We start from the raw sequence: 23,790 nt of genomic DNA, 5'->3' as shown, positions 1-23,790 counted from the left end.
CTAAAGTACTACTTTTCAAAATAATAATAATAATAATAATAATAATAATAAAGTACTGCTTCTCATCCGAAAGAGCATGTGTGTGAGAATGTAAAACAGAGCACCCACTTTGGAAAATAATTTGGCAGTTCCTCAAATGTTAAATATAGATACGATCCAGCAATTCTACTCTTAAGTATATGCACAATAGAATTGAAAACATGTGTCCATATGAAAACTACTTGTACACAAATATTCATAGTAGCATCATTTATAATTGCAAAAAAAAAAAAAAAAAGTGCAGACAACAACCCAAATGCCCACCAATCAACCAAAAGATCAATGAAATGTGGTATGTCTACAAAATGGAATACTGTTTAGCAATAAAAAGCAATTTAGTAGTAACCCAGGCATGCTATAATACGATGAACCTCAAAACAGCACACTAACTGAAAAAAGGAATTGCAAAAGACCACATAATAATATGATCCCATCTATACAAAATGTCCAAAATAGGTAAATTTATAGAGAAAGAAGTGTTAGTGGTTGCTAGGATGCTAGGGGCAGGAGGGAATGGAGTGAAAAACGAGGAGTGTTGGGTAATGGATGGAAGGTTTATTTGGGAGGAGGTGAATATTTTAAAAGTAGATTATGATGATGGTTGTGCAATTGTACAAACATGCTAAAAAAAACTACTGAATGACACACTTTAAACAGGTGAGTTTTGTGCCATGCAAACTATATCTCAACATGGCTGTTAAAAATTGTTTTAAAAAGAGCACGTGTGCTTCCTCCCTTTACCACAGGGAGCGCTGCAGCAATGGTAAAGGAGTTCCAACCCTTTTAGCAATACTTGCACTCTCCACAGGCCTTCCCCTAAAAGCATCACTCACCACCAGCAGAGGGAGCTAAAACAATAGCTTTACCAGGTCTCTGCTCCCAGTCACGCTTCCTGGGAGGACAGAAAAAGAATATTTACAAATTTAGAAAAAATAAAGGATAATTGACTTTTATCTTTACTTACCCCCGTCAAAGTGACTAAAATTTGATATGAATATTCATTTCTTTACAAGGAACCCACACTGATACATATCCCAGCTTCCTGATTGCACAATGTTCTCCAGAACAGAGATTGTCTAGCTATAGCAGAACAGAATAGGATGTCTAACCCAATCCTTCTGCACTCTTTCCCTATCACCTGCTTTTAAGGCGGTCAATGAACTCCAACAGGAAAATAGGGTTAGCATAACTATCCATAAAACGTCTTTATGATTACTGACTAAACACGTGTACTTCCTGTCTTTGCTCCAGTTGTAATATCATCATGGTGCAGGGGCTATTAATGAAAAATAAATTTTACCATTTTTGTTGCACTCCAGGCTGAGAAGTTTGCAAAAGGGCATTCATTTATTCAAGAAATTATACTGCATAGCTACCATAAGCCAGACAGTATGGATAAAAAGCGGGTGTAGAAACTGGGCTCATGCCGCTTGCATTCATGGGGGGGGGGAAATGTGATAGTAAACAAACATACACATAAAATGTAATCCTAAATTATTATAAGTACTTCAGAGGAAAGCACAAGGTAATTAGAGAAACAATAACAGGGGGTCTAATTCAGATTGGGTGGTCGAGGAGGATCTCGAAAACAGTAGCATCTACACTGACAATGAAGGAGAGAATGTTCTAGGCAGATGAAATAGTATTCTTTGAGTCTTGAGTTTAGAAAAAAACCTGAAGGAGCTTCAAGAAGGCCTGGAGCACAATACGCTGAGGGAGACGGTGCTGTCTGAGGCTGGAGAGTAGGACAAAGGCCTACGCTCATGTCGGGCCCTGTAGCCTACAGAAAGGAAGCTATATTTTGTATTAAATATAATGGAGAGTCACTGAAGAATTGTAAGCACACGAGTGGGTTATCAGAGTTGCATTTTTAATAGACCATTCTGGTCCTAAAATGGAAGCTTGACTAAGGAAGCTCAAAAGTAGAAGTGGGAAGAGCGTGCTCATTGAAAGAAACCAACACCTTTGTGGTGAATGCAGTGTGAGGCTGAGGCGGCAGGGGTGATGGGAAGTTGTTTAAGACTCATTCTAGAAAAACCGTCTGTACTCTCTGGCCCATTTCACAACAGGCTCCAGAATCCGTGGCATACTTCTGTGTTCAAGGTAGTTCTCTACCAAACCCAATCCAGCTACATCCTCAAAAAAAAAATCAGCAACTATGAAAAGGATAGCCAACCAAACAGTAATACTGTGTGTTTCCTCTGTAGGGCTGGGTCGAACCAATCCTAATAAAGAAAAAAAGAAATCAACCCGCTGCCATATTTCCCGAACAAAATTTGTCTAATTAAAAAATGTATACGTGCCTCCTAAAATTTCGGGCCCCGGTTGCACCAGCTGTTAGTGTTACAATGGTGCATCAAATGAGGGTAATCAATTTTACACAGATGAGGAAAGATAATATTTCAAGCCGTTCTTTGGAATTAACTAAATTTGTATGCGTGTTGTAGTGGAAAGAGCGTGGAATGTAATTTCAGAGGACGTGGGGTCAGTCTTTACTCCACCACTTACCAGCCCTGCGACTGGGTAATTTACTCAACTTCTCCAAACCTCTGGTTCCCCATCTGCCAAGTGGATATGATGACAACATCCACCTCGCAGAGCACTTGTGAACACGAAATAGGCATAATAAAAGCTCGATGACTCATTATTTTAAGAATCATTATTTTAAGAATGTACTTTCAAAAATTTAATCAAGTTCCTCCAAATGAACTTCTATATACAGCACACTTCTATAAAAATCATTCTAGAAAACTGCATTCTCTTTAATGACATCTTAACATGATTGACTATGTAAATCTAATTCAATAAGTTGGAACATTCTGGAGTAATTTTCTGCATCAAAGAAAATTAAAAAACAACTATTAAAGCAGTTGGCTACAAATTTTCAGTATTGTAGAAGTGCTGCATATTTGGAAAATAAAGGCATGTGAATTACACAGAATGACCAAAATGAATGAATGACACTTAGTTCCTAAAGAATGAGGCCATTAATTTCTTTCTTTTTTTTTTTTGAGGCCATTAATTTCTAAAAGCAAGTTATATCTGAGAAACAAATACTTGTTCATCTTAAGAGAAATATGAACATACTTTCAACACTCCAGCTCCGTCATTTACTCGTTATATGACTTTGGAGAAAGCCCCTTAACCTTTGCAAACTTCAATTTCCTCACATAAAATGGAGATAATGGCACCGAATTCATAACTTATTGTGAAAGTGAGATAAATTCAGGTCTCTCAAGCACTTCTGCACAGTGCCTGGAGTAGATAGGGGCTAAGTAAAAGCCACTTGTTTTTTGTCTAGGTTTGTTTTTGGTCTGTTGCAAAGAGAATAATTTTTGAGTGTGCTATTTATCTCAGATATTTTCCAGCAGATTAAATGATTTCTATTGTTATTTCAAAAAGGTTAAATGAATCATCCCAAGTAGACTCTGTTCCCGTCACTCCATCAAAATTGCTCATTAGAATTATTAATGACCTGCCCCATGCTGAACCCAATGGACACGTCTCCCTCTTTTTCTTAAGTCTATTAGGAGCATATTTACTGTTAATCATGCATCCCCCTCTGAAATGTCTTCTTCCCTTGGCTCCCAGTGTACATCTTTATCCTGAGTTTCCTCCTCCTCACTGACCACTTTTTCCTAGTACTGATAATGTTTCTGTGCCCCATCTTTGACAGTCAACCTGTTATAGGGTAGATTTGAGAGTATTTCAAGCTCAGGCCATGGATCTCTTCTCTTTTCTATCTGCAAGCCAGATCTCAAAAAGCCTTGTGGCTTGTAATACCTCCTATATTCTGACTACTATCAATTTTAAGTTTCCAGTCCAGAGTCTCTGAATGCCCGACATAATATATTCAATTACATATTCAGTATTTCCACTTAGACATATAATATGCTCTCAAAATTAACACATTCAACTCCAATTTCCTCCGTCCCCTCAAACCTTTTCTTCCCACAGCCTCCCCATCTCAATCAATGGCAACCTCAATCCGTCCAGTTGCTCAGGTCAAAAACCTTACATTCTTCCTGGATTTCTCCCTCCTCCTCACAAACCCCACATCCAATCCATCAGTAAGTTCTGTCAGCTCTGTTCTCAGAACATACCCAGAATCCAGCCCGTAATCCAGTCACTTGTCATCACCTCCCAGCGGCCACGCTGGCCCAAGCCATCACTTGGATTACAACAGCCTTGCCTTTTCACTTAGCCCTCTTCATAAATCATCTATTCCCCCACCTAACCGACAGAATCGTTCTTCTAAATGTCAAGGACACCAAGGTGCTCCTCTGCTCAAACCTCCCGGGGCTTCTACCTCACTCCGAGTAAAATCCAGAGTCCTCGCAATGACCCGTCCCCTCTCAGTGTACTTCGCTGCCCTGGCCTCCTTGCTGCCCCTCAAACATCACAGGTATGCTCCTGCCCACTCAAGGGCCTTGGCCTTTGTTGCTTCTTCTGCTGGAAAGTTCCTCCATGCGGAGATCTGCAAATCCCATTCTTCTACTTTCTTCGGCTAGTCACTCAGATGTCACCTCTCAGGGAGTTCTGCCCTGGTCATTCTGCCTTCAAGCTGCATTCACCCTCCTCGCTCACAGGCTTCCTAGCTCACTGTCCCTGCTTCTTTTTAGCTAATTACCTCCTGCTAGGTTATATGTTTTAGTTATCTTATTTGTTAATTGTCTGTCTTTCTAGTAAATACTCTGGAATGTAAAGGGCAAGAATTTTTGTCTGTTGTGTTTGCTTGTTGTGTCTCCAGAACCAAGAACAACATCTTGCCTTAGCAGGCACTCGGTAACTATTGGTTGAATAAGTGAAAATGATGAAGGGGTAGTTTTCCTAGGCCCAGGAAAGATGGTAATTAACCTCCTAAATATAATTAAAGCCTTAAGGCTTTTGGCACTTATGTAGATCAACTTTAAATTTTAAAAACTTGCTTATGAAACAAAATCTATTATAGCACGCATTAACAGTTGGTCCCTTAGCATCCTGATGGTATGCTGATCTGTATGGTGTGTGTGTGTGTGTGTGTGTGTGTGTGTGTGTGTGTGTCTGCATCTGTATTTGTGTGTGTGTGTGTGTATATATACATACATAAATATATGTAACCCACTAGGCAAACACATTCCTTTTATAGTACCTCACTAAGTTTAGTTTATACATCAAACTAGAATTTAAGCCTTAGCAATACACTCCCACTCTTTTTCCTCCAAGCATTAACATTCTTGCTCCTCTTTGGAGGTAACAATGAATCTTCGCCAAGCAGCCCCTTTTTGGAATGATTATATGTAGAGGAACCTAAGTTAGAAATCAGGGAGCAGCTTCCCTTCTTTCAGTGGAGTTTTCAACAGAATGAAAACAATCTTGTTCTTCTTCCTAGAACCTTGGCAGAATAGCCAAGAAGGAAAGAAATCACAGGATATGTGAAATTCCCTCACAAGTTCTTTATTAATGACATTTTGGGGGATTTTCATGTTTGGTTTCTGTTTTTATTATCCTGTAGTACTTCAAAAAATTCTGATCCTTATAAAAAAGCTATGCTAGAGCTCTGGCCAATAAATTGGCATAAGATTCTATGTTCTACTAGTAAGAAATATTAATTAAATATTATTAGAATAAATGTTTTCTTGCACCATTCTAAATTGACCAGTTAAGGACATGCTCTTTTTAACACTCTTCTGCCATACACCTTTTAAATTATTTCTGTTGTCTTATTCACATTATGTAAAATAAACAGAAATTCTACATTTTAAACGAATTTTAGTGAAAATTTTTACCTATTTCAATAGGAAATTGGAGGAAAGACAAATTAATTTTAGAAATTATATTAATCTATTTCCCATTTACACTTCATAATAAAGTAAACGTTTTTTTTTTTCTTTCTTTCCAAAGTGGTCTCTTCTTTGGGATTTCTCTCCATTTCCAAGGTCTGTGATATTCACATTTTTTTTTCCTTTGTAACTAATACACCTATTCCTCTGAAAGAAGACTTGCCAGCTTTTTGACACATATTCTGTTTTGGGCACAGGCTCTCAGTGTGAAGGTTGAAAAGCATTTGGAAACATAATAAAAGCATGCTGTCAAATGTTTTGAATTTCACGGAAAAATATAACCTTTTCTGATATTTTATATATAGACAAATCCACAGTACAAAACAACATTGGAAATCAACATTTGTGTCAATTCACAATTGACTGTCCAAGATGAAAGGGCGCTAGAGTGTTCGGTCACTCAAGATTTTTTAACACTGTAGCAAACACTATTCTTGTTCTTGAAAGATTTCAACTTAATATGTATCTAAGGAAGTTCAGTTACTCAATATAGCTACCTATTTCCATACTGAAGACAGCATACCTTTTACAACTCTCAAGCAGCCTCAGAATTAAGGTGTATAAACCCCACGTATCAATATGATTCCTTGCTCCCTTTTCTTTGTCCATTTGCTGCCACCACCACAATCATACAGCATCATGAGCAATGGAAAAATAAAGAGAAAGAGAGGGGTGCCTGGGTGGCTCAGTGGGTTCAAGCCTCTGCCTTCAGCTCAGGTCATGATCCTGGGGTCCGGGGATCAAGCCCTGCATCTGGCTCTCTGCTCAGCAGGGAGCCTGCTTCCCCCTTTCTCTGCCTCTTTTCTACCTACTTGTGATCTCTCTCTCTGTCAAATAAATAAATAAAATCTTTTTAAAAAGAGAGAGAGAAAGAAAAAAAATGCCTAAATAAAAAAAGCAGATGAAAAGTAAAACTCTATCCCCACGAATCGAGAAGCATAATTGTATTCATGTTTGGTGTCCACTCCATCTATCCATGAGAAGAAGGATGGCTAAGCAAATTAATGACATGAAAACCATTCTGAGGAGTGTAGCTCATTTTTGCATGTGATTTTATTTTATTCTTTCACTGGGAAATCTTGCTTCCCAAAAAGACCGTTCATGGCACTCAGGTCAATTTGTAAATAAATATCTGTGTGTGTTTGTTTTTAATCATTGTCTGTGACTTCCACTAGACCACTAGCTTCAAGACGCCAGATTTCTGGTCTACTCTGCATTGTATGTTCAGTGCCAAACACAGGGCCAAGCCCAGAGTAAGTTCTCAATAAATATTTATTCAACAAATAAATAATCACCCCGTTTATAGCACTCCATGCCTAGCATACTTGAGTCCATAACAGTGGTTAATAAATTCTTACTGAATTGCATTAAGAGGATAGTCTTGAGGGAGGTGGTTTTGGAATTACAAATTTATTCATTAAAACACTGAAATAATAATTGGAAGTCATATGTGTAACTTTCCTTCAGGCATGTGCATAATTTGACATAATTTTGTTAAACCCTAGCCCTGTTTTAGTTTTCTTTACTGTTCGTGCCCTAAATTATTAAATGCATTTCTTTTCAACAAAACACATGACTCAGACTTTTCTCTCCCTCAAATAAATTATTCCTTCAGGTATTCAAAATTATTAGAGGGTATACTTATATCAAATTTCCATTGATTAGTAACTAGTCTTGGTGTTGAAAAACTAGGAGTATTTAAATGTAGCTACAGACTATTATCAACCAACCAGGAACTAGCTGCTCAATAGACATGTTTCTTCTGAAAATCCTTCCTGGTTAAGTAACTGAAGAAAACCTTGTTTCAAACCACGCAGATGAACCCCGAGCAGCCCACTGACACCCACTTCATGCCAACTATGTTGTACCTTTCAACAGACACAAAATGCCCATAGTATGTGACACAGTGCCTCCCCACCATCCTGGCCACAAGCTCTCTGGACTGCCTTCCCATGCCCTCTTTTAACCGCTCCTTTTTGGTTTCTGCCAACTCCTCTTCATGACTTCTCCTCTAAGGGTTGCTAATCCTCAGATTTGTTTTTTCTTTCCCTTCCATCTGGGAAGCAGCAGAAAGTAGGGCTTAACAACAGCCTGCTTCCAGTCCAATCCCAGATCTAACACTTTCCAGCTGTGTGATCTTGGGCCTCGATTTCTTCATCTATGAAATGGGGGTTTCTATAAAGCAGGGATGTTAACAGTACCTCTCTCATTGGGTTGTTGTGAGAATTAAATGAGATAATATCTCTAAAATGCTTAGAAGAGTTCCTGACGAGTAGTTAGTGCTCAAAGAATGTTAGATATTTACCTACGGTCTCTTCCTTCATCATTTCATCAGTCTCCACCTTTATATCCATCATCTTTCATCTTTCAATATCAGTATCAACCATGACCACCTCATGAACTGAATTCCCAAACATAAGACATCTACTCCTGCCCTCTCTCTAAAGCACCAGCCTGAATACCCAACTGAGTCTTGACCCACTCAAGCTCAACACATCCAAATCTGGCCTCTACTTCTCCAAATCTGCCCATTTTCAAATAGTGCCACTTTTCTTCCAAACAGACAGCTTGGAAACTTCTCTATTTGTTGCATTCTAGTTGGTATATTGGCCCATGTGAGTGCTCAGTGAGTATATACTGAGCCAGTGGTCTATCCACCACCTTCTTCCTCTAGTGAGCCCCCCACCGGCTGCCTGAGTAAGCCTCCTAGGAATAACTTCTTCACCACACATCTTTGATTCCTCTTGTAACCCACTCATCAAACAAGCATTTATAGAATGCCTTTGAGATAAGTGAAATAAATTAGAAATAAATGAGAAAAAAAATGTGTTTAACAAGCAAGCATTTATAGAATGCCTTTGAGAACTATCTTATGGCCCAATAATATAAAAAGGATTAAGAAGTAAGACATTTTATAAGAATAAATATTAAAACAGATTACTAGGGTAATTTATGAAGCTCAGTACCATAAAAAAAAAAAAAAAGTCGGGAGGAGGGTATAACTGTACCTTCAAAATGCATCAAATTTCAGTCACAGTGTGACTGGAAAAGCTCAAGTAAAATAAAGAACTTCAGAAAAAAAATTACCAAAAATATTTGCCACCATAATTGGTCAGGACACCGATGGGGCTCCTGAGTTTTTGGTACTTAGAGCCCTGTATCTGCTCTACCATGGGGGAAAGCAAAACAGAGAGGCCACTGCATCAAGCCTATGATCAAGAATTTATGTCTGGCTGAAATCAGAGTCCACATCAAGGAAGATTTGAACCTGCAAAGTAACATGTTATGGTCAGCACCTTTCATGATTTGGGCAACTTTTCTCAACTGCAAACTCAGAATTTGAGTTTAACTTTATACCCAAATATTTAATTTTAATTAATTATTATTTAATTTAATTATTTTAACTTAACTTTAATTTAACTTTATACTCAAAGTTAAATTTAAGATATTCTTTTCAAAGCCTGCTCCCTTTCCAGGGCTCGGAAGCATGGCTTCAGAGTCCAACAGGCCACAAATTCAATGTCAACTCTGCCACTTACCGGCCCAGTGACTTTGGAAATTTATTTCACTTCTCTGAGCCTCATTTTCCTTATTTGTTTAAGTGGGTAATAATATTTACCCTACAGGTTGAGAGAAATAAATGAGAAAAAAAATGTGTTTAAGTCACTTAGCACAGCACCTGGCACTAATAAAGACTCGAGAACGGTAATGATATTTTGCAGTAAATAATCACCATCTACCCAATATCCCAGGCTAGTGACCACAGAGATCTTACCACTGTTGTGTTCCCTGGAGTTACCATAATCACCAAGTTCTGCCAACTCTGCCCCAGATATATCCCACACGTCTCTGACTTCTCCAACAGTGCCCTGTGTAGATACTATCATTCTCTCTTCGCAAAGATGAAATATGACAGTGTCATTTCCACGCAGCAAGGTGATTGGGCCCCAAGTGGTGCCAGGATCAAGCCTGAGCTTACTAAGATGGCATTTAGCACCCCCTCTCTCATAATCCCCCTGCCTTGGTGGATCTCTCCAGCCGTGCCTTATGCTAGTCTCCCAAGCCTCACATGTGTTCATCCTAAACTAGAGCCACTCTAATCATCATCTAAAGATTACATGTTGTCCCCATTCAATTCCCTAGGATATCCTTCTGCTCTTCACTTAACGAAGTCCTGGTGCCTTTGTCTATGAAGCTTTCCTCCAAGGCAGACTTAGTTACCCCTCCTTTTTACCCCAACTGCATTTTTTTCATCCCTGGATTTCACATTGTGCATCTTGTTTTCCATGTCTGTCTTCTCAACTTAATGGTAAATTACTTGAAAGCGGGCACCATATGTATTTATCCCCCATTCCCAATGCTGGGCATCTATCCCATATGCAAGCGTTGCTTTTGATTAAATGCAATCTAATTAAAACTAGGAACGGAAGCTTTACTAAAACTGAAAACTGAGGTACGCTAAATGTAACTCAGACTGTTTCACTAGCAAATATTCCCAACCAAGGTGAACTTAAAATTCCATGATATGTTCTACTCTCATGTGAAACCACAGTAAATGTTCAAAATACTCATGTCATTAGCAAAAGAAAAAATAAAAGGTGAAAGACCTATTTGCCACTTTCAATCCTACCATCTCTATAGAGTTGAATAGACCTTCTTAAGGAGGAAATTCTTAAGAATTCAGAAACTCTCACTTTCCCATCATGGAAAGTCCTTTATTGTTACCATACATTAAGTGCTTACTGCATACAAAGCCCTGTACTGAATTAGCCCCCATTCTACTAACAATTCCACAAACTTCCGTAGATTTTTTTTTTTTTTTTTTTTTGTCCTCACCTTGCAGAAGAAGAAACTGGGCCTCAAAATAAACTTCTCCAAGTCCCACAGGTTGTAAATGACAAAGCAGAGATTTGAACACTGGTCTCTGAGAATCCAAAACCCACACTGCCCTTCTCGTAGGTGACCCAACCAAGAACCCATTCCCAGCAATCCTGGCCGGAAGTTAGGGAGAAAACAGGAGTGGGAAAAACAGGGACTGTAAACAAAGGAGAGTGAAGGTTAATAAGGAAATAAATGAAGGGGATCATCCTCTAGAAAATATATACTTCTTGAAAGTGCAGTGAGATTTCTTTCTGCCAAGTACCAGCCTAAAATCTATGCAAAAGAAGAAAAATCTATGAAACTTAAAATCAAAATGTTAGTCCTAGTTAAAGAAAAATTAAAACAAACAGGCTCATTTTATTAATCCACAAACCTAACAACACTCAACAAAAGGTTTCTGTAAATTTTAATTGCAGCAATCTGGACAATGTTTTATTATGACTCATTTAGTTGAACCACAATGTTTGTGCAATATATTTTGCCCTGCTTTATGAGATTGTAATTGCAGTGAAATGCTACTATGCATACTCAATTAAAATATACCAGACTTATCAAAATAAAGCATTTTGGGGAAACAGCATGCTCTGTATTTATTTTACTTTATAAATCCTGCAAATCCATAAATTTGTTCTTCTAGGTAAGTTCTACAATTTCTTCTCTTTTTACTATTTCTTTTTTTTGTTTAAGATTTTATTTATTTATTTGACAGAGAGAGAGGGAACACAAGCAGGGGGAGTGGGAGAGGGAGAAGCAGGCTTCCCACCAAGCAGGGAGCCCAACGTGGGCCTGGAACCCAGGACCCTGGGATCATGACCTGAGCCGAAGGCAGACGCTCAATGACTGAGACATCCAGGCACCCTCTTTTTACTATTTCTGCCTAACATCTCAGTTTTTGTTTTTCTGAAATATACTTACCAATTCCATTCTGAAATATACTTATTCTCCAGTGTTTGAGAGAGCTAACTCCTAATGTATAGAATGTTTTCTCCTAGCCATTTCCCAAATATGTGCCCAGAGCAGAGACATGAGGTTCTGCCCTGTACTCTGCAAGGGGCAACTTGTTCAGTGAGGGCCATTCACTCACCTGAGCCACTTCTTTTCTCCTCTGAGTCTCGCTCTTAATGGTACAGGTTGTCACACTGTCTTTTTTTTTTTTTCCAGTCATTCTTTTCTGTTTTCTTTTTCCTCTGAAAATTGTTTATAAAATAAATATTATTTATATATATATATATATATATATGGGTCCATAATCCCCTTGCCAAAAACGTCAGGGTCACAGATGTTGCCAAATACAGGATTTTGGAAGATTTAAAAACTAAACCCCATATACTACATAAAACTCCCAGTGGAAACTGGGCTCATGCCCTGCAATCAAGGACTCCAATATTTCTGCGGCAAAGTGAGGGAAGAGTAACAGGAAATGTAAGAAAGACAGACTTGCATCTATTTTGTTCAGATCGTGCCACCAAATTTGTTTCAGAGAACCTTTCCATTTGCAGAGCTCTTAGGATGTCAGAATTGCAGATCAGGGGCTGTAGATCTGTGTATACTCTAGCAACAGGTCTTGGAGGAAGCAGTTTTGGGACTAGGAACCTGTTAGCACCTCATCATTTTGTAGTAAGGTCTATATTCTGTCTGAGCCCTGCCTTTTAAATACAAGCATGTGGACACGGTAGATGGTTAAAAATCTGAAATGTATACTTCTAAAAAGACCAGTAAAGGATCCATCATATTGGGCATATGGAAGAGTTTGTCTGGATACTAAGGTAGTATTTGGCAGAATTAAATAAATGCGTGAATAAGCAGTAAGATTATTTAATTTGCAGGATTTTATTATATTTTTCTCGTTTGTTTTACTCTTAGTTTGAAAAGAAAATCTCCCCCTGGTTCACATGTGAGTGTGGTTGGACATATGTTCTCAGGAAGCCTGCCACACACCAGTAGAACCATGTTCATTATCATACATGAAATAAGACAAGAGGATCAAAATGAACTAAAGAACTGATAATATCATATAGCACTGTCCTTTCTTTTAGCATGTTGTGGACATGTGGATATATTTAAAGGTCTCCTTTACGTTGGATAATATCAAAGACAGATCCAATTGATTTTATGTAACAGGCTATTTCAAAGTACTGAACTAGCTGAACTAATGCTTTCTTGCAAAATAAATAATTCGGAAAGAAAATAGATCTTTATTCGTAAATCCTCCTCCCTTCTCAATTAATTAGATTTTGTTGCTGAAAGGAAGTTAAGAAATTCAGCATAAGCCTGATTATATCATGAATGTAAAATGAGCAGGGCAAATAATGGGCTCTATACTCTTTCAAACAAGTTAAATAAGTCCATAATAGCCCACCAGTTGTGTAAACACTATTTCACTATACTTGTAAAAGAAATATTGACTTACCTGTTAACTAAAATTATCCTGGCATGCTTCAGCTAAGCTTATTAGTAATTCTTGTGGTGTACATGAATGTTTTTAGTTGTGGACTTTTATCAAAGATTAAAGAATTAGGAAATCATCCATTTAGCAAACTCAGAAAGCTAGACACATACCAGATTGCGCTTTACCAGAATCGATTTTAGGAACTTGGAATCAAAGACTCTGAGAAGCAATAAGTCATTTAAATTCTGGCATGAGAGCTTCCATTACATACCAGCTCGTTAACACTGACATACCTTCCAAAGTCATAAATAAGAACATTTCACCCCCACAAAATACTGAATGAATCTGTTTTAGACTATCTATTACAAGTAAAGGTACTGTTGTTTGCTTTGACATCTCACTAGTATGTGTTCCTGTGAGTTATCAAGAGAAAACAGAAATGTATATATTTAAGAGGAAAAAGTTTGAATATATACTTGCCGCTACTCTTCACATAACAAGCCACCATTCTCTGTTCCAGCTGGCTCCACTGCAATCCAAAAGACAATACTTTTCCTTAAAAAAAAAAATATGTGATGGGGTCCCTGGCTGGCTAAGTCAGCAGAACATGCCAACTCTTGATCTTGGGGTTGTAAGTTCAAGGTCCACACAATATAGAGATTACTTAAAAATAAAATCTTTAAAAAATAAAAATTTTTAAAAATATGTGAATTTCTTTCTCAATGAAATGACAGTAACCCCAAGATCTTATCCAGCTTAAGAGTGTGTGTGTGTGTGTGTGTGTGTGTGTGTGTTTGAGGGTGGGGAGTGGTAGTGTTTAGAATTCTCAAGGGATTTGGAAAAGAACTTAAAGTCGAATGACTCAAGTCAGAATTTTAGCTCTATCACCGACTTGTTGGTCTCCATTAGGAAAACCGCTTGCATTTCCTATCCTTAAAACATGTAAGAATAATATCTATCTCATAAAGTTGTTAAAAGGACCCGGTGAGGATATGAATGTATAAAGGCTGAGTCAATGCTGATGGTCATTATAATGCAATTTGAGAACCTGATCTTACAAATTAAATGATACTTGCCACAAAACAGACTACTCGTCAGTGTCCTTACTGTATTTTTTTTTTTTTTTTTTTTTTTTTTTTTTTTTTTAGTGTGCAAGGAATCTGATGTGCTGTATTCTCATTTTTACTAGCTCTGTTAAAGTAACAAACATACATGCATTCAGGCAATAAAATTATAATTAGCCAACTCATTCCTATTTTCAATTTATATGATTTTTCTATCTTGTAAGGTCTACAAGATCTTGGGGATTCATCAGGTCACTCTTAAATATCCACACTTCCTGTGCCTTCAGGTTTTTAACTGAGCATTCTTGCTTGTAAGTGATCACAAACAAATCCCCACTCACCTCCTCAAACAAAACAAAATTCATTAGTTCACCAATTTAGAGGTGATGAGTAGAAAAACTCTTAGATCCAGGTGTTTAAAAAGATGACCCTAGGATTTTGCTTCTCCCTTTACTAATGCTGATAAAGTCCAAGGAGTTTTCTCTACGGCAGAATAACAGTGCGCCTGACTCTAATTTTCCTTGTCCTTACAATTCAAGAAGCCAGAGAAGATCTTCTCACTCTAGAGTCTTTGATGATCTCCCAGATTCAGATTGTTTTGCTTGGGTCATATACCTGCCCAGGGGCAGAGAGGTAGAGCCATGCAGTAGAGAGCCCCATCAGAATCACTTAAAGGTTCCCAAGAAGTGTGGAGTGTTCCTACCAAGAGGAGAGAGGAGAAACGTTGGCAGGAAGATAGACAGGTAGATAGATAGATGATAGATAGATAGATAGATAGATAGATAACAGATGCTCACTATACCTGGCTTCATTGAGTACAGCTGTCTACCCCCATTTTATTGAATCAGAAATCCCTCTACTCTCCATGAATTTATTAACAAGCTTTAATTCTGAAGAGGAAAGGCACTAACATAGGATGAAAGTCTACTCTGCTCTAGGCCAAGTTGGAGACATTTTCACATTTAGAACAACTTAGGTGAATGATTACCCCCCACCCTTTTTACAGTGAGGGTAACTGAGACAGGTGGGCTCATTCTGTGCCTCTGATCAAATAACCTGAAACCAGCAGAACCTACATTCAAATCTGGTTCTGCCTGATTCATTCCACAACTAGAGTGTTATGCTCTTTTCAACAACCCTGAAGTCAAGAAAGTATTGCCAAAAGTTTCTAGGCAGACGGTGGACACAACCATATTTGGATGCCTGTGTTGGTAAATCGATCAGTCAGTAAATATTTGTTAGGTTTGGGGTCAATACCAGGAGCTTCAGTCCTACAGGTAAAGATAAGACAAATGGCCTACTCCCGGCCTCCAAAGTTGTCCCAATAAGGTTGGCAAAACAAAACAAATACGCTTTCAAGTAAAACTTCACAACTAAATTTTGTGGTATTTACAACATACCGTTCGGTGAGACTCATCTTCTGGGGGAGTCTCCTTTAGACTGCAAGCTCCACGCAGAGAGCTAACTTGCCCCTCGGGTCACTGCTGCTTTGTGATCCTCGTTCTACAAATATTAGTCGCTTGATGATGAAGGCAGACTGCGGTCACGGGAGGTTTCGTAAAAAAGAATAAATCTTGAGTTGCACTTACAAAGTCATCTGGGGAAAGAAAAAAGGTGGGAAGGGAAATAGGCAATTTGTAGGCATTCTCTACATGTGGAAGCAATGGCTGGGAGAAACAGTCATGTAGAAATGAACAAAGTGACGGTAGGGCATGTGGTGTGCGTAGGGATAAGTGGAGAACAGTCCAGAACCGGGCACTGCCCTCATGTCCAGAAACCAGGCTTAACTCACAGTTTTCAGCAGCCACTGTCAAATTTTCTGGTATCTCTGGGCCACAGCTCCTTTACTTGGTCAATGAGGAGGATGGAGTTTCTAATTCTCAGCCACTGCACCCCTCCATCTGATCCAGAGAATCACAAACTTGCAAATGATGGGATTCACCCAAGAAAAGGACATGATCAGAATACTGATTCAGGTCCAGGTACCTGTATTAACCATAAAAGTTCCACAGGTGATCAGCCAGGTGCGGGGATCACTCCTTCAATGAAGGGAGCAAGTACACCTAACAAAAAAGAAAAAGAACTTCCCAACTGTAAAATTCTGAAGTTTGTACAGGGAATTCGTTGGGAACGGCCAAGTGGAAGAAGACTAAGAGAGGCCTCGAGAGCCAAAAGTGTTCTCCACCTTCATCAAACAAGGAGGCATTGTGCCCCCAGAGAGAAAATTGTGCATTTTTGTGAGTTGATGTGACAGGCTTGGTCTGTCATCTCCTTAAGACACTCTCTCAGGGCCTGGAGATTTTGATTTGTTCCCACTGAGGCCTTCTCTCCAAGAAAGCCCCAAGTCCTTCTTTCTTCCCCAGTTTCACCGTAGGGCACTTGCTGAAGCGCGTGAGAAGACACATTCTGCCCTGGTACTCGGCAACAGTTTTCCCAGAACCCGGCGCCTGCCGCCTGGGCACTGGGGGAGGGGAGCGGGGTTGGAGAGGGGGGACACTGCAGTTACACAACCCTGGGGGCACTTGGCAAGAAAAGGCCCCTCCCTGAACAAAAGCAAATGGCCATCTGTCTGTCTGTCTGGCATTGTTCTACTAAAGGTGACTTTCCAGGAGATCCTGAAACACTTAAAAAAAAAAAAAAATAGCCATTTCGTCTTCTCGCGCCAAGTTAGGAAGGCAGAATTGCAGTACTTGCTCACGAGCCGTATTTACTTAGCCATTAACCAGGCACTTTGATTTTAGGGCAAAAGCGAGCTAGACAGTGTGCTGTGAGGTAAGGATCAAAAAGGCCACCCATCGTTCGCTTGGGAATACCTGTTTATACCTGTTTCCTTACCCTAATAACTTTAAATATTTTTCTGGACTGAATTTTAGTCTTTTTTTTTTTTTTTTCCCTCCAAATCACTCCATGTATTCCATCCGTTATTTGAAGTGGGCTTGGAGGAAGCGTGCTGCATCCTTCGGTCCCTGCGCAGCTGTGTGTGTCCCTCAGACGGGTCCCCTTCGGCTCTCGGATCTGGGTCGCCACAACGCAGAGGGGAAGGAGGGGGTGCCGCAGCCCTCACACGGTGCTGAGCGCCGGAATCCGCCCCGCGGCCACCAAGCCCGAGCGCCGAGAACTTGCCTGCACCTCTCGCCGCCAGCCGCCTCCCAGCCGGCGCTCGGGAAAGGAGGGAGGGGGCGGGAGGAGGGAAAGCGCGGCGGGGCGGGGGGGGGGGGGGGGTGCCTGGGAAGCCGGGCTGCGCTGACGTCACTGGGCGCGCAATTCGGGCTGGAGCGCTTTAAAAAACAAGCGTGCGAGCGGAGATGCTGCTCCACACCGAGCAGGCGGCCTGCAGCAGCAACGCTCTCTGCCCCTGCGGCGGCTGCAGCCAGGGCCGCTCCGGAGGCCCGCGTGGCGGCAGCGGGCACGGCCGGGACCCGCGGCGCTTCTCCTCGGCGCCCCCGCCGTGGGGCAGGAGCCCAGTGCCCGGCGCTGCAGGCGCGCGCTAAGCGGCAGAGGCCCGCGGCAACCCGGACGCTGCACTCCGACCGCGGCTCGCTCCCGGCCCCCTGCCCGGGCACCATGGACACCTCCCGGGTCGGCGTGCTCCTGTCCTTGCCGGTCCTGTTGCAGCTGGCGGCCGTGGGCGGTTCGCCCAGGCCCGGCGCGCTGCTGCGGGGGTGCCCCGCGCACTGTCAGTGCGAGCCCGACGGCAGGATGCTGCTCAGGGTGGACTGCTCAGACCTGGGGCTCTCGGAGCTGCCATCCAACCTCAGCGTCTTCACCTCCTACCTGTAAGTGCGCCCCGCTCCGCTCCGGGAAGGGGACAGATCGGGGGAGAGCAGCCTGGGGGGACCGGGCGAGTTTGCGGAGGGCATCTTGGACAGACGTGTTTGGGCCCCCGGGGAAATGCACGTGTCTCGGGGGGAGCACGGGCGCACTTTTGGTGCCCGCAGAGAAACGGCTTCAAGTGCAAGCCCCAGAAAGCGCTCGTGCGTCGCAGCTTCCCGATGCAGCTCTAGGCAGGTCGCAGGGTTCCCGGTGTAGGCATCAGCTTGCAGCGCAGGCATATGCGCCCCTGAGCCTGGAACGTAAGGGCGGGCAGCCCAGTTGATCCCTGCTGCAACCTCGCCTCCGCGTCCAGGCGCGTTCCACGAAGATACGGGCTGTAAAACGTTTCCCCAAAGGAGAACTCCCAACTTTCTCAGCCCGGAAGGAACTTACTCTGCATCCCTTGCAGGGACTTGTGATGTAACCTTTTTCTTTTCTTTTCTTTCTTCCTTTTTTTTTCTTTTAATAAAGTGATTAAAATGTGGCAACCACAAACCCTGATTAGAGCTGCCAGAACGTTATCTTTACCTTTGGCTGCCCGAGCCGCCCTTTGAAGTGCCCGCGGCCACGGTGTAATCTTTAACCATCTCCTCCTCCCGGGGAGGAAAAGGGAAGTGGGCTGAAGGCGGCGGGCGGGTAAACAGCGGCGCCGACAAACCAGAGGAGACCCGAAGCTCTGTCATCCCTCGGGGATCCTCCCCCTTTTCACCCCCACCGCAGCCTCCAAAGACCCCCAAAGCCCCAACCGCGAAGACCAGGCAGGGGTTCGTTTCGTAATTTTGTCTCTGGAAAACTGAGACCCGAAGGATGATAACAGGTGTTGGGTGGATGTGGTGACCCAGGAGGAACCCAATTTCTCGGGAACCAAGGCGACTACTTCCCCCAAACCCATGGAGTGTCTACGGCTCGGTTCCTTCGGGCAGAGGGAGACTAGGGTCAGAGCCACTCTGAAAAAGGGGTCGCGAGGTGGTCACAAGGTGACCCGTTAAAGTTTTAATTCGAGTCACCGCAGTGAGCCCACCCCAAGCCCACGCCATGCCAGTTTCGGCTTCTCTGATGTACCTTGGCAGGAGGGAGTTGGGATGTTTGTGTGAACTGGTTCTTTCCTCTGTTTAGTTGTTTTCTGGAGAAAAGAAACATGAAGAGGCTTGCATAAGGCCTTCCACTAGATAGTGATTCTTTTTCTGCGGACAGAATGAGAAAGAAAAAAAATTATTTGTTTTAATATTTGCGTTGAAAAGAGGGCACGATCCTGCTAGATTTTAGTGTTAGCAGATGGCAGTCTCCTTCTCATCTACCATAAAACTATTTGGCGTGCTTTTTTCTTTACTTGAAAAAATTATAAAATTGTGTATTTCCCCACCAGGTTTTCCTCCAATTGCACTCATTGCAGGTGGTAGTGATATGTGTACAGTGGTGGAAATGACCATTCTCTAAGAATTCACATTTCTTCCTCCTCAACAGCAGTCTGTTGTACTACAAAGTGAAATGCTCATCCCCAGCCTCTGGTTTAAACGCTAAACTCATTGTTTCAAGAATCATAGGGTCTTCTGTATAGTGAGTTTTTGAGAGCAGTTTGGCAACTGCGCTCAAGAGCCTGGAACTATTCTGCCCCATTGCCCTGAAGAAATTGATTAGTTATAAGGGAGGTGTGCAGTCCCCCCAAACACGGATGGATTGCAATCATACACGTGTCATAAGAATACAGAAAATAAATTTATGAGTGGAGTCAGGATGCTTTTTTTCCTCCCACTTGAAAGAGTGAACATTTGTTAGGCTTCTGTTACTAAAAGTTGGCATCATATGCTGTTTCAGATGATTTCCCACATACCTCAAATGCATCTAACTGTGTCCTCAGTAGGTGAGGAGATCTTCCTGCCACCATTCCTTATCTATCTATCATTATAGATAACTCCTTGGAGTTAAGATAGTGTGGGGAAGTTAATTGTCATCTCTTTCTCTAGCGGTTTGATGACAGCCTATACTCCGGCCTAATGGGAAATTCTCTCAGTGCGCTATAAAATATTAATCTCAAAGTGTCTGAAAAGTGTCCCAGTGAAAGTTAAAAACTTGTTTCTCGCTGCTAACATGTCAGGCACCATCAGTGCTAAATGTAGAAATCAGTCCTGAAGTAAATAACCAAACCCATGTTCCTCATAAGGTGTGGTTTCAGAATTTAATCTCCTTATAGAGTACAAAATGTCAGGAGCCACCGGATGCCCTTTCTGGGAGGGGGATGGGGCGGTGGGTGAGAGGCTTGGAGAGTTTTGGGTTTTGTCTTCCCAACCACAGGAACTCTGTGTAGACATTAAGGGCAGATGGTGCCCTCTTTTGGTTACACCTAGAATTATATGACCATTTCTGCCTTCGCTTGTATGCTCCTAACCTGAAAGAGAAATTTTTATTTACTCATAATCAAATAAATAAGCATGGATTGGTTTCCTTAGTTTAAGAAATAACTTCCCTTTGCTCTTGAAAGAGACCATGAAGTTATAGCCGGGTACCGCTGGGGCCCCACCGTCATTAAGCTTTGGCGAGAACATCAAACCATGCCCAGGGTTGACGTGGGTAAAAAAAACAGACTGCTATCTTTAATTGTTTGTCGTAGGTGATCACCATTTATTTGAGTCAAAATATTATCTCTTAATCTTCCTTCCCTCCCCACAGAAGAATAAGCGTTTAATTTTCTTCAAACAGATTGATGATGGCAAGTTGCAGCTGGATACACTTGGCAAACGGATTTGCCATCATCTGATAGCTGGCTAGCCAGACTCGTAGGTAAAGAAAGTTTCCTGAGCCTCTTCATAGAAGACAACAGCTATTTATGTGCAGTTTTGTAATCTTTGTTCCCCCAGAAAAGCACCATCTTAAGCCAATCTAAACATTAATACTGATTCTCTTTTCTTACTGAACTGCATTCCCCGGTAGATCTGTATTTGGACCACTACACATGGTGGAAACACTGGAAAATCTCAATCTTAATCTTCTCTTTCTCTCTCTCTCTCTCCCCCAGTCATTTTGGGCTCTGATTTCACAAAATAGTAAATAGGCTAATAAAGCTCCCTCTGCATTAAAGTAAGGGAGACACTAAGGTTGAGACCTAAAAGCAAGCAACAACTAGTTACAGTGTTTAATACATTTCAATCTGTCAGAAATAAGCAGATGATCTTATTATGAGTAAATTATTTTAATGCATGAAACATGGACATTTTTTGCTAATTGGGTCTCAAAAATAATTTCCCCTATGCTACTTAGATGTGTCTTTCCCCCAGTTAGTGTGGCATCCAGACAGAAAACTAAATCCTTATGAACATCCTAATATAGTTTCAGTATAGAAAATATACTTTTGTTTATTGATCTAGAACAGCCACTTTATTTTTAAATGAACGCTGAGTTTTTCCCTGCTGTTGCTTAAAGACATGAATATTTTATCCACAAGCAAATTCATGTCACATGAACCAAAGGAACGGGGAGAATGAATTCTTTAAAAAATTTTTGTGTAGCTTGCTTACTTTTCCATATGCAACTTTATAACAAAATTTAATTTTACACATAGTTAGCAAAACTGGTATTAATAAAAACTGATCAAAACCCCCAATTATAACCAATTAAGTATGGCCCTGGTGTCATGCATATGTTTTAAGCATTTAAGATGCAGTTTCAAAATTAAAGAATATTTTTAGAATCTTCTTTGAAATGGTTTAATAATATATTTCTGCTTCCCTGCAAGCAAAGAAAAGTATTTTAAATCAAAGAAAATGTTTGTAGTTTAGAAATGGTTACAAAAGGCTTTAGCTCTTACAACAGTCTTAAAATTTAGATCGATTGCAGAATTGATGCAGTTTGCTCTACAGACTGCTTTCAAAATTTGTTGAAAATAGAAAGATGTCAGTGACTTTCCTTCATTTTAAAGAAGCTCTTTCTTTTTCTCCAGGATTCCCAGCGTTGTTTTAGTAGTGTTTTTGTTAATGGGGGCAATTACTGAAACTCATTGACTAAATTATTCCGAGTGATTTTTTTTTTTTTAAGCAGTGGTTCTGATTCAATTTTATGATGTAGATTTAAGATAAATATTTTACTGAATATGATCAATATGTGTATGACAGTTTGTGTGATGAGAATGAAGTTTTACATAAAAGAAATATGATCTTCAATCAGATCTTCAATCTTTTTTTGTCCTTACGCGTTTTCTTCAAAGTAAAGGAGTTCTGATAGCAGTCACAAACGAATTAGAAGATTGGAATTAAAAAGAAGAACCTTTGTAGTTAAATGAAATGTGTTTTGATAATGGAACCATTCCCAATTGGATGTGTTTGAAGTTCAAAAACACTAAGCTGGTCTATGATTTCTCGAAGTTAAGTTTTTTAACTGAACTATTTGATTTTTTTAATTTCCAAGGCATCTGTCAAAGGTATAGAAATAGTATCCATGTAAGCAATTAACTCCAAAAAGCTGTCATATAATAAACATTGCAGAATATTTGTAGTTTTATAACTGATACCTAATAACTACTGACCTTAGTAAAACACTTTTTATATTTTTTCTATAAAATTCATACATTTAAGTCATTTTAGCTATAAACTGAAGTATGTTTCCAATTAATCCAAATCACATGCCATAAGATAGAAATGGAAAACAGTAGTGAGCTCTGCATTGAGCAGTTCTGTAGAGTAATTTTTTGTTTTTGTTCAGTTACTTATATAAATTTAGAATAATGCTAAATGGTACATTTCCTCGTAAACACTCCACAAGTGGATATTTCTGGCAAATTAAATTCTTCATGAGAAGGCAAATTCTTTCCTATGAGATTCAACCTCTTCTCTCCTGTTGCAATGTTTTCCTTTATATAGTCTCACTTTATAGCACAAAGATGAATCAGACTTTCATCAGAACCACAACTGATATATTACATACCAAAGAAAACAAGCTGATCTTCTAGTCCTGTCGCTATTTTTGATGTCTCTTAGCAGAATTTCATTTGTTAAATGGATCCACGAGTTCTAACCTCCTGCAACTTTTTTATTCCCGTATCTGTCAGCTTCAATCCACATTTTTATTCACTTGTTATAGACGCCAACTACAACACTCCGTCTCACGCAGGGAACAACTTTTTCTATGGGAAAAGGAGATATTTCATCGACGGTAGTGTGGATTTTTTTCATAAAATTTTTCATAATTCAAAGTTAATTTTGTTCTCCAGAGGTGGGAGGCAGGCCCATTCTTGAAATCCCTGGCATTTATTTTCTCCTACCTCTCCCAGTGAATTTTTTTTTTTTATTACATTGATCAAGCCCAATGAAAATGCCTTCTTTGAAACTGGTAGGTAGAAGAACATTAGTCATTTGATTTCAAGCAATGAAATTGCATTGTCTAGGGGTAATAGTAAAAGACTGTTAACAGGGTGTCCGCAGTAGGAGAAGAGCCGTTTTAAAACTGCTTCACAAGCCAGACCCTTTCCTCATACCTTCATCTATTTATGACCCCTGTTCTCAGTGTTGAAGACTGGGAATGGAAAAGCAGCAGTTCACACTGAGAGGACGCAGAGGCATGGACCATGTCTGTGAAAGGGTCTTCCTTTTAAGGTCAAGTGGAATAACACTCCAGGATGTGATGATGAGCTCTCTTCCCTTCAGGGTTTCTTCTCCTCACTAGACTGTGAGCTCCTCCAGGGTAGGAAATTGTCCACGTTATAACCCAAGTGCCTATGCCAGTGCCTGACACTTAAGCGGTGTTCAGTAAACAGTGACGGTGTGGAAGTGAAGAGAGCTGAAATCCCAGTGGC

At 40.5% G+C, this 23,790-nt stretch overlaps 1 protein-coding gene across 2 annotated transcripts in view; it reads left to right on the top strand.

The window, feature by feature from the left end:
• The first annotated feature begins 17,432 nt into the window (after window positions 1-17,432).
• The window catches only part of LGR5 (leucine rich repeat containing G protein-coupled receptor 5), a 124,388-nt gene continuing 118,030 nt past the window's right edge, over window positions 17,433-23,790 (top strand). For both annotated transcript variants that reach the window (XM_032347029.1, XM_032347028.1), the window contains exon 1: window positions 17,433-17,971. In XM_032347029.1, coding sequence (XP_032202920.1) covers window positions 17,760-17,971 — 212 coding nt within the window. In that variant the 5' untranslated portion in view covers window positions 17,433-17,759. The remainder of the gene's footprint in view (window positions 17,972-23,790) is intronic.

This window comes from Mustela erminea, chromosome 6 (genome assembly GCF_009829155.1).
Source record: "Mustela erminea isolate mMusErm1 chromosome 6, mMusErm1.Pri, whole genome shotgun sequence".
In the NCBI taxonomy this organism is placed as follows: Eukaryota; Metazoa; Chordata; class Mammalia; order Carnivora; family Mustelidae; genus Mustela; species Mustela erminea.
This window is presented reverse-complemented; position numbering and strand designations above follow the sequence as displayed.